The 16,581-nt window shown below is 45.0% G+C and overlaps 1 protein-coding gene across 3 annotated transcripts in view; it reads left to right on the top strand.

The window, feature by feature from the left end:
- LOC128779388 (olfactory receptor 2V1) overlaps positions 1 to 15,341 on the top strand; it is a 32,501-nt gene extending 17,160 nt beyond the window's left edge. The window contains exons 1-3 of one of the 3 annotated variants that reach the window (XM_053912727.1): positions 10,653 to 11,020; positions 13,691 to 13,802; positions 13,895 to 15,341. In XM_053912727.1, coding sequence (XP_053768702.1) covers positions 13,753 to 13,802; positions 13,895 to 14,864 — 1,020 coding nt within the window. In that variant the 5' untranslated portion in view covers positions 10,653 to 11,020; positions 13,691 to 13,752 and the 3' untranslated portion in view covers positions 14,865 to 15,341. Of the gene's footprint in view, positions 1 to 10,652; positions 11,021 to 12,424; positions 12,709 to 13,690; positions 13,803 to 13,894 lie in introns of those variants that run through there. The other 2 variants (XM_053912729.2, XM_053912728.2) reach the window with 2 other exon arrangements.
- The last annotated feature ends 1,240 nt before the right edge of the window (positions 15,342 to 16,581 follow it).

Raw genomic sequence — 16,581 nt, 5'->3', positions numbered from 1 at the left:
GGAAAGTGGAAACGAGCAGACTCCACAGAACATGCTCTCTGTGGGAAGACCCAGGGGAGTTTCCTAAACTAGGATGAGCCTGCCCAGACCCACAAGTGGGGAAGCAGGCTCCTGCCCAGGCAGTTGTGTCCTTGCAACCAATCACATGCAGGTGCAGGGTTGGGGCAGGGGATGGGAGGGGCCGTCTGCAGGAGCAAACTGCCCCTCTGGTCCTCCAGCCTTCCAACCATCTTGGCCATATCAAGACTCAACCAACCAACTGAACAAATCAAGACTCCCAGACCCCACAGTGGAAATTCCTCCTCCTGTGCAGAGGGCTCTCTTACCTGCTGTGTGCAGAGGCGTCTGGCTACACGCACCTTCAAAGGGATGCACTCTACCCCTTCTCCTCTGCTACCCCCTTGTACTCCAATGAAATATGGTTGCTGAATGGCATTTCTCTCCCTAGCCTGGAGGGCTGCCTTGAAGCATGCTCTTATACTCACTGTGAACTCAGGCTTTCCACGTGGATGGCTCCTGGCCTTGTTCCACTTAAAGTGACCAATTTCAGCCCTTGGTTTTCCCTGGACAAACACCTCTTCTAATCTTTTCCCAAGTTTAATTAAGGGCAGATGTGTTCAGCTGGCCAGCATACAACACGTGGTTCATCTCAAATCTTCTCCTTCTCTCTCACATCCCATCAGAAACTCCTTTTGGCTTTTCCTCCAAAGTATATCCACCCCTGACGACTTCTTTTTCCTGCCTGTTCCCACCCTGTCACAATGTCATCACTGCATCCCTGGATGGTGGCAACGGTCGCTAACTGAGCTTTCCCTCCAATTCCTCCCTTACCCCAACCCCAGTCCATGTGCCATGTAGTGCTAGCATGAACCCAAGTCCTCAAACATAAAAGCCAAACCCTGGCTGGGTGGTGCAGGTAGCTGAGCATCATCCCGTACATCAAAAGGTTGTGGGTTTGATTCAAGGCAGGGTATATACCTAAGTTATGGCTTTGATCCCTGCCTGGTCAGGTCACATACAGGAGGCTACCAACTGATGATTCTGTCTCTCTCCCCCCTTTCCTCCCTCTCTAAAATCAATAACACATATCCTCAAGTGAGGATTAAAAAAATCAGAATCACAATGCTTCAATAACAAAGCCAGACTGCTCTGACAAGCCTTCTGTCTTCACCCAGACCTCCTTTCATTCTGCTTTCCCTGGTATTCTCTTGACTCAGGTACTGCCTGCCTCCTACTCCTTTCCCCTGCCAGAAGGCAGAGGCCAGCCTGGGGAGCCTTCACACCCACTCCACCCTCTCCACAGGAGGCTCTTCCTTCCCTGATCAGCTTCACAGTATTGCATCCACTGTGGCGCACTTCCTCAGCCAGGCTTCCTCAAAACCTATTTCAACTTGAAATCCTTCTTCCCTCCCATTCCTTTACTAATTTTTCTTTCTCATGGCACGTGAGAAATTGGGCATGCTATGTTTTATTTATATGGGGGTTTTTTACTTCTCCTTTCTCAAGTAGGACCTATGTTCCCTGATGCCACTTGTGCCCACAGTGGGATCATAGCTCTTAGGACAGTGCCCATATATATGACATATGCTGTGGATACTGTGGAACAATTCAGTGTAACATGCAAAACAACTAAGGAAATCTTTCTAGCATCTCAAATGGTCACTTTTTCTGTCAGGCTTGGTCTTCCTGCTTTAAACCTTCCTTCACTCCACCACAGAGCCCCCAGTCCAGAAAAAGGGAAGGAGGTAGGGTTTTCCTCAATGAGAGGTGAAGGAAAGAAACAGGCACCAGTAGGTCAATGGAAGAGGACCAGAAAACAAGTGAGAAGACACATAACACTAGAAAGCACATACACAACCCCACCAAAGAAACGCTGAAAGAGGCAGTCATCAGGAGGAAGAAGAAATGCTGATAAGTGAATAGAAATGAAGAAACAAACCAGAAATCAGTAACAGGAACTGTAAGGAAGGGACAAGAGGAGTGATGGGAAAACAATGCACACTTACCTCAGGCTGGGTTCTCTGGAGAAAAAGTGACTCCACAGCTACCCTGTGGAGGAGTTTCTGGGATGAACATCACTCCATCGTCCCTCACTCACTGGGTCAGAGGGGACATAGGCGACAGGGAGACACTTCTCCAGCTCTGATCTCCCTCCTCAGCCCCTCACTTCTCATCCTCCCTGTGACTCTCTGACTCAGTGGGGCTCAGACACACAAGAGTCTCCTCTCAGCAAAAGGGTGAGAGAGAGAACAGGGACTTAGTCAAGAATGGTGGTGAGCAGATGGGCTGAGAGCCAGCACCCATGTAATTCTTGCACCCGCCTGTGCCTGTCGACCTGCACAGGCTGCCTCTCAGCTGGGCTTAAAGACCTGTCTCCCACTGCCCATTAAGGCACTTCACACAGAGCTGCAGTGAGAAAGGTAAAGCTGTCCACCACCTCCCAGGAGAGCCCTTAGGCTTCAGCCCTGAAGCAGGAGCTCCCAAGATTACAATTAAAGACACTTCAAAAGGGACCTTGGAGACAGAACCAGAAGCAAGCCCCGTGGAGACCATGTGAGGAAACCTGGTCAGTGGAGGGCCACAGGGTAGCCAGGGCACAGGAAGGAGGACAAGTTTCTACCCCCACACAGACACATTCCAAGCTTCCCCAGTCACCCCCAGGGCCCTCATGGGCTCTCAACCTGTGACTGGCCCAGTTGGCTCTCCACACTCCACAGTCCACACCTGTTCTTTACTGTCCCACAGGCCAGCCCATACCTGCTGAATGCCCAGGATACACAGAGCAGTGGGCGAGATGTTGTGCTGTGTTCCAAGTGGGGCCTGGACACAACCTGGCTCCCAGGAGTTCATGACTCAGGGGGAGGGAAACAGAGCACCCTCCTTCACGAGAGTCAGATGGCCCCTTGGGAGCTGGGTGTCCTTCAAATGCTGTCTGGTGCTTCTCTGTGATCAGCACCCTCCCCAGTGTGCTGGGGGCTGTCCTGTGATGTAGACGCCTTATGTCTGTTCTCCCTGTGGAATGGTGGAGAGTACTTCCTTCACTCTCAAGAGTGTCCCAAATTGGACCATAATTTTATAATCACTCTATTTTGGCATTTTACTGTGGAAGCAGGTCAATTTTCAAAATGACATATTCACTAGAAACCAGATGGCCAAAAACCAATTTATCTTTTCCTTCTAATTTTTTAGTTTTCCTTGACTGGTTTTCATTCTATTTTCACAACAGCAAGGACATGTGTTTGCCTGCCACGCTCTTGGGGACTTTCGCTGGAGGCTGGTGCCCACACAGGAGAGAGTAGATCACAGAGCTGAGAGGGGAAGGATCCAAGGAGAGGTGGGAAGACCCAGGAAGCTGAAGAAGAGGGAATGAGCAAAGAGAGGAAATTAAAATTGGGCAAATACCAAGAAAGCTGGAAAATCAAAAGAAAGAGATGGAGAGAAGAAAAAAGGGACACAGAAGAAGAACCAAAAACAATTAACAAAATGTTAATAAGCAAATACCTGTCAATAATTACTTTAAATGTAAATGGAATAATGCCTGACTCAGAAGAAATAGCAGAACAGAATGGATACAAAAATACAAGACCTATCTGTATTCTGTTGATAACAGACCAATTTTAGAGCAAAAGACATACACAGACTGAAAGTGAAGGGATGGAAAAAGACATTACATGCAAATAGGAATGAAAAGAAAGCTGGAGCAGCAATACTCCTATCAGACAAAATATACTTTAAAACAAATAATGTAAAAAGATACAAATAAGGAAATCATATAATGTCAAAGGGATCAACCCAAGAAGAGGATATAACAATTGCATATATCTACAAACCCAACATAGCAGCACCCAAAGGTATGAAGGAAATATTAATGGGTATAAAGGTGGAAATTAATAGTAACACACTAATGGCTGGGGACTTTAATACCCCACTTACCTCAATGCATAGATCATTCAGAATGAAAATTAATAAGGAAATAATGGCTTTAAATGCTGCACTACACCAGCCCAACTTAATAGACACTTAAAGAACATTTCAAGCCCAAACTGCAGTGTACATATTTTTCTCAAGTGCACATAGAACATTTTTCAGGATAGGCTACTTGTTAGGCCATAATATGCACCTCAATAAACTCAAGATGATTGAATTATATCAAGCATATTTTCTGATCATAATGCCATAAAATCATAAACCAACAACAGGAAGAAAAGTGGGAAAAATACCCTCTCAAATATGTCAAGATTAAACAACATGCTCCTAAATAACCAATGGATCGAGGACATCAAGAACTACCTTGAGACGGAGGAAGATAGCCAAGTTGCCAAAATTTATGGGATGCAGCAGGAGCAGTTCTAAGAGGGAAGCTCATAACTATACAAGCCTACTTCTACAAACAGGAAAAATCCCAAATAAACAATCTAATTTTGCACCTAAAGGAACTAGAAAAAGAAGTACAAACAAAACCCACTGTAGTAGAAGGAAGGACATAATAAAGATCAGAGTGGAAATAAATAAAAGAGACAAAAATAAAAGCCAGTAAAAAGATGAATGCCACCAAGGGCTTGTTCTTAAAAGGATGAATAAAATTAACAAACCTCTACCCAGGCTTATCAAGTTAAAATGACAGAAGAGAGAGAGAGCGCAAAGAAATAATATGAGAAATGAAAGAGGAAGATTGCAACCAACACCATAGCAATACAGACCATTTAAGCACACTGTGAGCCCTGGCTGGTGTAGCTCAGTGGATTAAGCACTGGCCTGTGAACCAAAGGGTCACTGGTTTGATTTCTGGTCCGGGCACATGCTTGGGTTGTGTGTCAGGTCCCGGAAACCACACATCGATGCTTCTCTCCCTCTCTTTCTACCTCCCTCCCACTCTCTCTAAATAAATTAAATCTTAAAAGAAAAAAAAGAATGCTGTGAACATGTATATGCCAGTAAGTTGGACAACCAAGAAGAGTCTAGAAACATATAACTTCTAAGACTGAACCAAGAAGAAACAGAAAATCTGAACAGGCCAATTACTAGAAATACACTGGAGCAGTAATACAAAAAAACCCTCCCAAAACCCAACAAATAAAAGCCCAGGACCAGACAGCTTCACAGGTGAATTCTACCAAGTATTGACAGAGGATTTAAATACCCATTCTTCTAAAACACAGTTGGCAAACACAAGGCCCGTGGGCAGAATCCGGCCCTCCACCTTGTTTTATGTGGCCTGGCACCTTTTTTCTACCTGGCAGCAGCGCTGAGCTCTCACTTAACTGTTAAGGAGTAGTTACATTTATGCAGTCCTAAAATTACATTTGGCCCGTTTGAAGGCAATTGTGAAGCTGACGCAGCCCCTGGTGAAAATGAGTTTGATACTCCTGTTCTAAAACTACTCAAAAAATTTCAGAGGAAGGAACTCTTTTAAACTCATCATATGAAGCCAGCAAGACTTAGCTATCGATATTTTTTATTCATCTTGGTTTTGGTTAATACAGATTCTTAATCTGTGGGTTGATGTCTTTCATCACTTTTGGAAATTTCTCCACCAGTATTTTCTTTAAATATTGCTTCTGCCCTATTCTATTTTCTCTTCCGCTTTTGGAACTTCAGTTGCATTTAAGTTACACCTTACTGTGGTCATACATTTATTATTCACTTTTCCATATTTACACTCTACATTCTTTTCCCTCTGTGTTTCAACCTTGATTTTTCTACTGACCAATAGGTGTATTGACTGAATTCACTCCTCCTCTCTTCATCTGTGTCTAAACTGTTACTAATTCCTTTTATTAAGTTCTTATTTTTAGAGTTTAAAAATTTTACTTGATATTTTCATAGATTACAGATTTCTAATGAAATTATCTGCCTTGCTTTCTTTGATTTTCAGCATAGTAATAATAGATGTTTTATTTTATTTTTTAACATTTTTTTCTTGTTGTTCAATTACAGGTGTCCCAATTTTCCCCCCATTACTCTCCCCTGCCCTACCTACACCCCCACCTTCCACATTCAATCATCCCCCACCTTGACTTTTTTAAAAATATGTTTTAGTGATTATGCTATTACAGTTGTCCCATTTTTCTCTCCTCTTTTTTCCCCTCTTCCTTGTACCCCCCCCCACCATCATTTCCCCACTTGAGTTCATGTCCACAGGTTGTACATATATGTTCTTTGGTTTCTCCATTTCTCATTCTATTCTTAACCTCCTCTTGACTATTTTGTACCTACCATTCATGCTTCTTATTCCCTGTACCGTTTCCCCCGTCTCCCTCTTCCCTCTCTCCACTCATAACCCTCCGTGTGATCTCTATTTCTGTGAATCTGCTCCTGTTCTAGTTGTTTGCTCAGTTCATTCTCATTTTTGTTCTTTTTCAGTTCGGTTGTTGGTAGTTGTGAGTTTCTCATCATTTTACTGCTCGTATTTTAGATCTTCCTCTTTTTCTTAGATAAGTAACATTAACATTTAACATTTCATAGAGTAATGGCTTGGTGATGATGAACTCCTTTAATTTGACCTTATTTGGGAAGCACTTTACCTGCCCCTCCATTCTAAATGATAGCTTTGCTGGATAGAGTAATCTTGGATGGAGGTCCTTGCCTTTCATGACTTGGGATACTTGTTTCCAGCCCCTTCTTGCCTGTAAGGTTTCTTTTGAGAAAACAGCTGATAGTCTGATGGGAGCCCCTTTGTAGGTAAGCCTCTGATTCCCGGGTGAGTGGTTTCTGTATGTTCCAGGACCCTGTGCGTCTCTTCAGTGAACTCTCCTGTGAGGCTGGGAGTTTGTCCTGCCACCTCAACCACTACAGGTTTTTTCAGTCCAGGGTTTTGAGACTTTATTTCCCCTGCTATGGAAGCCTGGGTTGAGAGGTCTGTCTTGCTCCCCAGTTATTTCTCCCACTTTATCTGCACACAAATGTGGGACCACCTGCTCCACCAGCTGGTGTCTGGCTCACCCAATCCTCCAGCCTCCACCTTGCCATGAGTCCTCTCCTCCCTGGCTGCACCTCTCCGCCCCTCCGACTCGTCTGGATGAATGTTTCTTCTTTCTCTCCTTGGTTGTCGGACTTCCAAACAATTCGATTTTCTGGCAGTTCTGGTTATTTTTTGTTCTTGAATTTGTTGTTCTTCTTTTGGTTGTGTGAGGAGGTGAAGTGTATACCTACACTTCCATCTTGGCCGGAAGTCCACAATAATAGATATTTTAAAGTTCATGAATGGTAATATCAGTATCTGGGTCTATTTTGTGTTTGTTTCTTTTCCTTCTCTCCTGATTTTTGGTCATTTTATCCTGTTCCTGGAATGCATGGTCATTTTTCCTTGACTAGAAGACACTGCAATTACAAATTATAAAGCAAATCTAAAGCTCTGAGTGATAACCTTTTCCTGCAGAGATGATTTACTTTTCCTTTGGTCATGCAGCCAAACTGGCAGCAAATTACATAAACCCAGCCTGTGACTGATGAGTGCGAAGCTGAAGTTGGGTTCAGTGTTTATGAGAAGTTGATTATGATCTCGTTAATCAGTTATTCTTAGGGTACAGTCTCTCTGGGGTCCTTGCTGAAACCCTGGAATGTTTTGAGGGCTCTAAACTTCAATTTTTTGTCTCCCAGATCCAGGAGATTCCCAAAAGCTCTGCTCAGGTCTCTGGCCATTATGTCTTGTGCCACTGATGAATCAGTACAAGTCCTGAAAGGAAAGACACCATAGAATGTCCAAGTCATCTCAAAACATGTCCCTTCTCCCTGGGATCTTGGCCTTGAGTCATGGTTCTGTTAGTATTTTTATAATGCTTTCAAAAAATTTTGTTTTCTTAGATTCTACTCAACTTCTGTAATTTTTCTCATTGTAAAAGTTGTTCTGATAAAAACTAGCCCTTGATGGCTCTAATTTTCCTTTTTATTGAATTTTCATTTTAATTGGTGAAACATTTGCCCAAGTGTAATCTATAAAAGGCGGCATATTAAAAAACTCCTAGTTTCTATCTCTGTCTCATCTCTACAGTACTTCTCTCCTCCTGTATGTAACATATTTATTCATTTTTGGTGATCTGTTCCCTGTTTGATTTTGAATTATATACAAATCTGTACATCATTATCCCCCTTTCTTCCATGAGAGATGGCATATTGTGGGCACTGGTTTGCATTCAGTGTTGTATTCTGAAGGTCACTCCAGCCTAGCAGATAGAAATACTTTATGTTCCTTCTTACAGTTGTATAGTACTTTACCAGGTGGATATATTGTAGTTTACTCAAATCACCTAGGGTGAGCTTTTAGATTTTTGAGACATATATGTGAAGTGAAATGAGAAAGTATAATCAGCTTCCATGCACCCATTGCCTAGTTTTGACTATTATTAACTCATTTCCAATATTGTTTCATCTACTCTCCTACCTGTTTCTCCTTGTGTCCCCCATCTCTGAATTATTTGGAAACAAACTTCAAGAATCATATATCTTAATCAGTACATACTTTCGTGTGTTTCCCTAAAATATAAGGAAATTAAAATTAACATTAGGATAAACAATTAAAAAGAATTTCTAAAAGTATTAATAGTGACATCTTGTGGACATTTACATGATAGTTACTGCTTTCATATAGGGTTTCAAATTTTGGGGAGTAATTTGAATGCCCTTAGGCATTTAAAAGTTGTGTTTTTTTAAAAAAGTACTTATAAATTAAAGTAAAAGGGAATGCCTCTATATGTACAAAGTAGCTTTTAAAGTAAGAGAGAAAGGATCAGTTCAGACTTCAGAAAAATAGACATTTCAAAGACTATTTTTACATTCCTTAGAATTTTAAAGATAAGCAACAATTATCATTAACAGAGTCTTCTCTCTTTCCTGCAGTGGACCTCCAAGACCCTAGTTAGTCTTGATGTAGGCCAGATCAAGGAGAGAAACACTGACTTGGATACGGGATGGAAGTCTAGATTTTCCATGTAGGATTTTCGAATAGCTAAATGAACATTAGTCTTACTGCTCAACTCTTTCCTGTGCACGAGGTGTCATGAAAAGTGTAGAAAGTAATGAGGGATCACCCCTGGCTGGTGTGCTTCAGTGGATTCAGTGCTGGCCTGCGAACCAAAGGGTTGCCTGTTTGATTCCCAGTCAGGGCAAATGCCTGGATTGTGGGCCAGGTCCCCAGTAGGGGGTGCATGAGAGGCAACCACACACTGATGTTTCTTGCCCTCTCCACCTCCCTCCATTCCCCTCTTTACATAAAATCTTTAAAATAAGAATTGAGACATCATATTTAAAAACAGTGATTTTTAGAAAAATAGAGGTGTTTTTTCGTTTGTATATAACCACCTTCAGGCTGTTCGGTACAATCAATTGTAATATAGGAGCCGTCACGGAGCAGTAAGACTGTGCTGTGCAAGGTGCAGACAGTGAGGCTTCAGGGATTCCCAGGACGTGGATGTCAGTGTGGATCGAGTGCTTTGGGAAGTTTGAAAGAAGATGGACTTCATCGGAGTCCTGAAGAATTAGCAGTGACTGAAGAGGAACATAGGAAGTAGACAAAGTGATTTCCAATGGGGGGAAAAATGGCCTGAGCAAAAGTATGGATGTGGGGAAACAGCAGGTGCATAAGGGGGAGAAGAGGAGAAGAATGAAGAGAAAGAAGAGGGGTAAATGGGCTAGGTCCAGTCCTCAAAAGCAAATGTGCCTAAAACGCGTTTGCTAGGTGACCATTTCACTCCCACTCTCTCTGCTCCCTGGTCTTCCTGCCTCTTCCTCTTGGTGGCCTCTGCGTATTCCTTGCCTCCAGTTAGTAGCTGGAAGCAGAAGCACAGAGAGAGGTAAACACACAGAGAAAATGTTATAACAAAGGAACCTAGTAACTAAAGACGTAGAAGAAACAAATGAAACTGATGAAATAGCCAACTTGCAAGTGAATTGGAAAGACATTGGCTAATGAAAAGATCACCCAGCTTTATAGGACGTAAAGGCAAATGTAAAGTGGCCATTAAATTTACCGTGCAGGCTGGGGCAGTGTAGAGAGTGAAGAGTTTGCTATTTATGGTCACACTGGGCCAACAGGCATAAAACTGAAGACCACAGCACACCGGGCAGGGCGCTGATCACAGAGAAGCACCAGACAGCATGTGAAGGACACCCAGCTCCCATGCTGCCATCTGACTCTTGTGAAGACGGGTGCTCTGTTTCCCTCCCACTGGGTCATGAACTCCTGGGAGCCAGGGCTGTGTCCAGGCCCCACTTGGAACACAGCACAACATCTCACCCAGTGCTCTGTGTATCCTAGACCTTCAGCAGGTGTGAGCTGACCTGCAGGGCAGATGAAGAACAGGTGTGGACTGTGGAGTGTGGAGAGCCACCTGGGCCAGTCACAGGTGGAGACCCCATGAGGGCCCTTGGCGTGACTGGAGAGGCATGGATTCTATGTGGAGGTAGAGCCCCCAGAAACTTTCCCCCTTCCTGTGCGCTGGATGCCCTGTGGCCCTCCCTGACCAGGTTTCCTCACATGATCTCCACGGGGCCTGCTTCTGGTTCTGTCTCCAAGGTTCCTTTTGAAGTGTCTTTAATTGTAATCTTGGGAGCTCCTGCTTCAGGGCTGAAGTCTGAGGGCTCTCCTGGGAATTGGGGGACAGCTTTACCTTCCTCACTGCAGCTCTGTGTGAAGTACCTTAATGGGCAGTGGGAGACAGGTCTGCAAGCCTAGCTGAGAGGCAGCCTGTGTCAGGTGGACAGGCACCGTGGGCGCAAGGGTTCTGTGGGTGCTGGCTCTGAGCCCATCTGCCCACCACCATCCCCTTGACTAAGTCCTCATTCTCTCTGTCCCCCTTTTGCTGAGAAGACACTGTTGAATGTCTGAACCCCACTGAGCTAGAGAGTCACAGGGAGGATGAGAAGTGAGGGGCTTAGGAGGGAGGTCAGAGCTGGAGAAGTGTCTCCCTGTCCCCTGTGTCCCCTCTGACCCAGTGAGTGAGGGACGATGGAGTGATGTTCATCCCAGAAACTCCTGCACAGGGTAGCTGTGGAGTCACTTTTTCTCCAGAGAACCTGGCCTGAGGTAAGTGTGCGTTGTTTTCCCATCACCCCTCGTGTCCCTTCCTTACAATTCCTGTTACTGATTTCTGCTTTGTGTCTTAATTTCTATTCACTTATTACCATTTCTTCTTCCTCCTGATGTCTGGCATCTTCAGCGTTTCTTTGGCGGTCTTGTGTATGTGCTTTCTAGTGTTAAGTGTCTTCTCACTTTTTTGTGGTCCTCTTCCTTTGATCTACTTCTTTCTTTTTCTTCCCTTAATGTTTCACTGAGTCTTTCCATTTCTCCTTCCCTTTGTCTGGACTGGGGTCTCTGTGGTGGATGAAGGAAGGTTGAAAGCAGGAAGACCGAGGACGGATGTGGAGAGGTGAAGGCGGGGAGAGGGAGGACTGACATGGGTAATAGAGTCACCTCGTTCCAGAAAGAATATTGTAGAGACAAGGGAGGTTCTTGTATGGTGTCAATTCTAGGAAGAACAAGAAAGCCACTCATTAAACACGCAGCCTAAAGGAATGAAGTCAGAGAGGAGAAAATACAAGCGTGTCAGATGCTAGAATAGCTTCTTGAGTAGTTTTGTATGCACAGTGAATGATTCCACAATATCTAATGAGAACATCACATAAGCTGTCACTGTTTTGTGAACAAGGGATCTTCCCAGGAGCAAAAGTGACATCAGGCGACATGGGTTCTAGTAGGAAAAGCAGAAACAAATCCATGAACATAAAATGTAGCACGGTCAATTTGTTGAGTGCTCTGAGAAATGCAAGGCAGGGAGGAGTGGGGAGAGAAGAAGGATTTCAAGTCTAAATAGGTGTTGAGAAACGACCCGGGGGGGGGGGGGAGTGAGGAGCAGGCGAGGCAACAGAGTGGAGCAATCAGTGAAGAGCCTTCCATGAAGAAGCTGAGAGAATCTGGGCCCCAGAGGCTGGCATCTGCCTGCTGGGTGGGAGGAAAGGCAGGAGGCAGGTAAGACCAGCAGGAAATGAACTCCAGGGCGAGCAGAGTGAGCCTGGTCCAGGGAATGGGGAGTCAGCCAGAGGAAAGCCTTGCCTCCTTTTGAAGTATGTTGTCTCTTATTCTCATGACAATGGTTCACTCTGGTGCTGTGTGCAAACAACTGGGGTGGAGGCAAGGGGGAGATGGGGATGGAAGTCTAGCTAGGGACAGTCTCCATCATCCAGGGACAGTGGTGATGGTGTAGCCAGATGGGATAGGCAGCAGTTAAGGGACCATGGTTGAATGCATGTTGGAGGAAGTGACTGCTGGGGATTCTGACACTGGGATTAGTGGGTGACAGGAGAGGTGCCAAAGACACACGCTGTAGTGTGTCCTAGGTGAATGCATAGACCTGCCATTATAGTCCCCTTAATACTATTGTCATCCATATGTGGAGAAGTCCTTGTTTTTAGTAAATACATAAAGATATTTCATACTCCATGAGTTACTGTCCCTCAGAGGAAGGAAGACAGCAGCAAACTAGAAAAGTGGAGTCGAGAGCAAGGTCTCCTGCAAGGAAGGGGAGTCCCCTGCTCTCAGCAAACGGAAGTAGCAACTGCATGTCTCCCCATCGTGCATGGTCCCCTTCAGTCAGCCCCTCTGTGCTGAGGGTGCCCCGTGAGGCAGGCAACACTCCAGGGGCTGCCAGTGTCGTGGTGAAAGTAAATGGTGCTTCTCTGTTCCGGTGGATGACACAGACAATACACGTCAAAAATGTGAGCATATGTGTGTTAAATGGTGCACAAACTCAGGAGAAAAAGCAGGAAAGGGCTTGGGCTTGAGAGTGCAAAGACATTTGTATATATGTGTCATGTGTCTTTCACAGAAGACATCTCTAAAGAGGTTGGCATTGAAGTAAAGTTCTAAAGCAGGTGAGAGATAGAAATTGGGGGAAAGACAAAGAGAAGACAAGGGCCAAAGGTGAGGGTGAGGCCAGGTTGTCTGAGGAATTAATAGAAGCACAGTGAGTGAAGGGGTCATGGTAGGAGATGAGGCCAGAGGTACTGGCACCAGGGTGTGTGTTGGTGGTGGGGGTGAGGGGAAGAGAGAGGGAGAGAGATTTAAGGCCTCATAGGATTTGGGCTTTATTTGGAAGATTTTTGGTAGTCACTGACATACCCTTCATTAAGAGAGTTATATCATATGACTTATATTTTCGCAGAAGCATTTGAACTGCTATGAGAATAGACTCAAGAGATTCCACGGATAGCAGCCAGGATCTGAGTAGAACCCTAAACAATCCAGTGGAGGAAGGACTGTATCTTTCACCAGGGCAGTTGCGTTAGGATTATAAGGGTTAGATGGGTTCTGAGATAGTCTGAATGTCAAGTTAAGAGGCTTTGCTCATGGTTTGGATATCGGGAATAAATGACATAGAGGAATTAAAACGATTTTGATTTATTTGGCCTGAGCAAAATAAAGAACATCTTCTGTCTCTATTACCTACCCATATAAACTCATTTTATTAACCCATATAATAATACATTATTTGGGATTTTAAGCCATATAAATTATCTCTTGGGCATGAAATGGTTCTAGTCTTGTTAGAGACAGTTGAATGCATCCACAGAATCTTTGCTAACAAATGTCAGTGTCTTATGGGAAAGCCAATATTTTGCCTGCTGAAAGAGGATTGTTTAATGGTCCTGTGCACACAAAATAATTCACTTTCTATTGTTTTCTTATGGAAACATGCAGGTATAGATATATGGTCCAGCCCTATGAGCTAACAAAGATCCTACCATCTGTACCATGGGGATATGAAAGACCATCCACCTGTATGTTCCACAGCAAATGTTGTTGAGCTCTGGTAGGTTACCAAACATATAGCTGAAAGAAGAAGAATTCAGAGATAAATAAAGTATATCACTTAGTTCATGATTTCTTTGTCCAAATTCTCAGGATGACTGTGAACAACAGAGCCATGGGGATGTGGTTGAATGAGTCATCCACAGATGACTTCATCCTCCTGGGCATCTTCTCCCACAGCCCAGCTGACCTTGCTCTCTTCTCCGTGGTCATGGTGGGGTTCTCAGTGGCCCTGTGTGGAAACGTCCTCCTCCTCATCCTCATCGGCATAGACCCTCGACTGCACACACCCATGTACTTCTTCCTCAGTCAGCTCTCCCTCATGGATCTCATGTTTGTCTGTACCAGTGTGCCAAAGATGGTGGCCAGCTTCCTGTCTGGCAGGAAGACCATCTCCTTTGTGGGCTGTGGCATACAAGTCGGCCTTTTTGTCTCTCTCGTTGGATCAGAGGGGCTTTTGTTGGGGCTCATGGCTTATGACCGTTACGTGGCCATTAGCCACCCACTGCACTATTCCACCCGCATGAATCACAGGGTCTGTCTCCAGATTGCTGGTAGTTCCTGGGCCTTTGGTATGACAGATGGTTTCATGCAGATGGTGGTAGTGATGACCTTCCCCTACTGTGGCTCAAGGGTTGTGGACCATTTCTTTTGTGAGGTGCCAGCTTTATTGAAGCTGGCCTGTGTAGACACAAGCCTTTTTGAAACCCTGCTCTTTGCTTGCTGTGTGTTCATGCTGCTCCTTCCCTTCTCCATCATCGTGGCCTCCTACGTTCGCATCCTGGGGACTGTGCTCCATATGCGCTCTGCTCGGGCTGGTAAAAGGGCCCTGGCCACCTGTTCCTCCCAATTGACAGCTGTCTCCCTCTTCTATGGGGCAGCCATGTTCATCTACCTGAGGCCTGGGCGTTACCGGATCCCCAGTCATGACAAGGTGGTCTCTATCTTCTACACCGTCTTTACCCCTATGCTGAACCCCCTCATTTATAGCTTAAGGAACCGGGATATGATGGGGGCCCTGAAGAAGGGGCTAGACTTTTGCAGGGGTGGCAGCCAACACTGAACAGCTAGGGCATCCTGTGCCTGGTGCCACCACATCTTGGTTACACGATGTTGGCAAGTCATTCACATCTTGTTAGTGTCTGCTTCCTTATCAATGAACGGGAACAATGCCACCTGTCCAACCTCACCAGCACACACCTAGGGATCACTACATGGACCTCTAACAACTCATGGGAAGCAACGCATTGCTCTTGTCGCTGGTCCCCATTCATAGAGTCCTTGAAGTGGATTCACTCTATGTCTCAACTGTTCTTTTTGGTGACTGTTTTATTGAGTGCTTACAAAGTGTGGGGCACTATCCTGGTTCCTGTACACACTTGTATATTATTGAATTGATGATGCAGCCTAATAATCATGGATATCAGAATTCTAGATGGCAGAAATTATAATTCTTCCTGGGTAGGTCCTAGCTTTCTCCTAGGACTCAGTGGACTCTTTATAAAGCTTTTTCTACAAAATAAAAATATATCCCTCTATTTATAAGAACCTCTGCAGGGGAAATGTCTTCTTATTTGCATATTATCAGTACCTGGCCCTGTGCCTAAGAAGTTGCTCAGTGAAAACCTCGTTAAATGAGTGGAAGAGGAAGCATCAAATGAGATAAATACACAAAACATTTTTGAAGCGCTGTGTGTGTTCACATGCCAAATTTGCTGTAACAGCTGTGATTCACTCAGCACTTCAAGTTCTACATAGTGTTCTGCTTGGAGGATGAGGATTACAACAGAAGTAAAGACAGAATTTGAGCCATTATTTTAAAACCTATGTCTGTCACTCAGAACCCAGTCAAGAAAACACCACGTCAAATATTTTAACAGAGAAAAGATAATGTAAAGAGATGCTAACTGTATGTCTGAGAACTGAAATAGCACAAGAACAGTAAGGATTGCAGAGAAAAAGACCTGCAGGACGAAGCTATTTCTAGGCCTGGGAATGTGAAGGGAGGGGTTCAGGTCAGTAAAACCTGGAGTCTTGTGCCCAAGTGTCAAAGGAGGAGACACGGACCAGCTGGTCCCTCAGAGGGGTGTCTGTGAGGGTCGCCCAGGCCACTGAGAAGGTTGCCCAGCCCTGACTCACTGTGGGTTGTCCAGAGCCCAGAGGAAGATGAGGGGCCTGCAGAGATGGGTGTCAGACGTGTTACTAGTGGGTGCTGTGTGGTTGGTTCGGTAATGCAGGGTTTCAGAGGTCACTGTCTGTCCCCAGATGGCTGAGGAACAGGTGCTGGTCAGCCAGGGCTTGCTCCTCTGAAGGACGGGAGGAGACTGGCGTCAGGAGAGTGAAGACAAAATCTGCAAAGTGGAACCAACAGCCAGAGTGAAGAACATGTCTGAAATGATTTTGGTGGAAAAGTGGGAAGTCAAGAAAGAGTTTCTCTCCCCTCTTCTCAGCGTACTGTCCACTTCTGTGCCTTGTTGGCAGATGCTCCTCCTAACCTTGGTGGCAAAGCAGGCCCCGCATCTCAACTGCAGTGAAGACGTGTGGGCTTGGAGCTGAGGGGACAGCCTAAAAACGACACCGTCCACCCCTTTGGCTGTTCAGCAGATGCATCATTTTATCTGTATTTGAACTTCCATGCAGGGCGGCAGCAGCATAACCACATGTCACCATTCTTTGTACTGATGGCACCTTCTTGTTCACGGTATCCATGTGTGGGCAATGATGTTACTTACACCTCATCTCTGAGTGTAGCCCCACCCACACTCAGGGTGTCAGGGAGA

Source organism: Desmodus rotundus, chromosome 10, assembly GCF_022682495.2.
Source record: "Desmodus rotundus isolate HL8 chromosome 10, HLdesRot8A.1, whole genome shotgun sequence".
Classification (NCBI taxonomy): domain Eukaryota; kingdom Metazoa; phylum Chordata; class Mammalia; order Chiroptera; family Phyllostomidae; genus Desmodus; species Desmodus rotundus.
The sequence above is the reverse complement of the archived record's forward strand: the minus strand, read 5'-3'. Positions and strand labels throughout refer to the sequence as shown.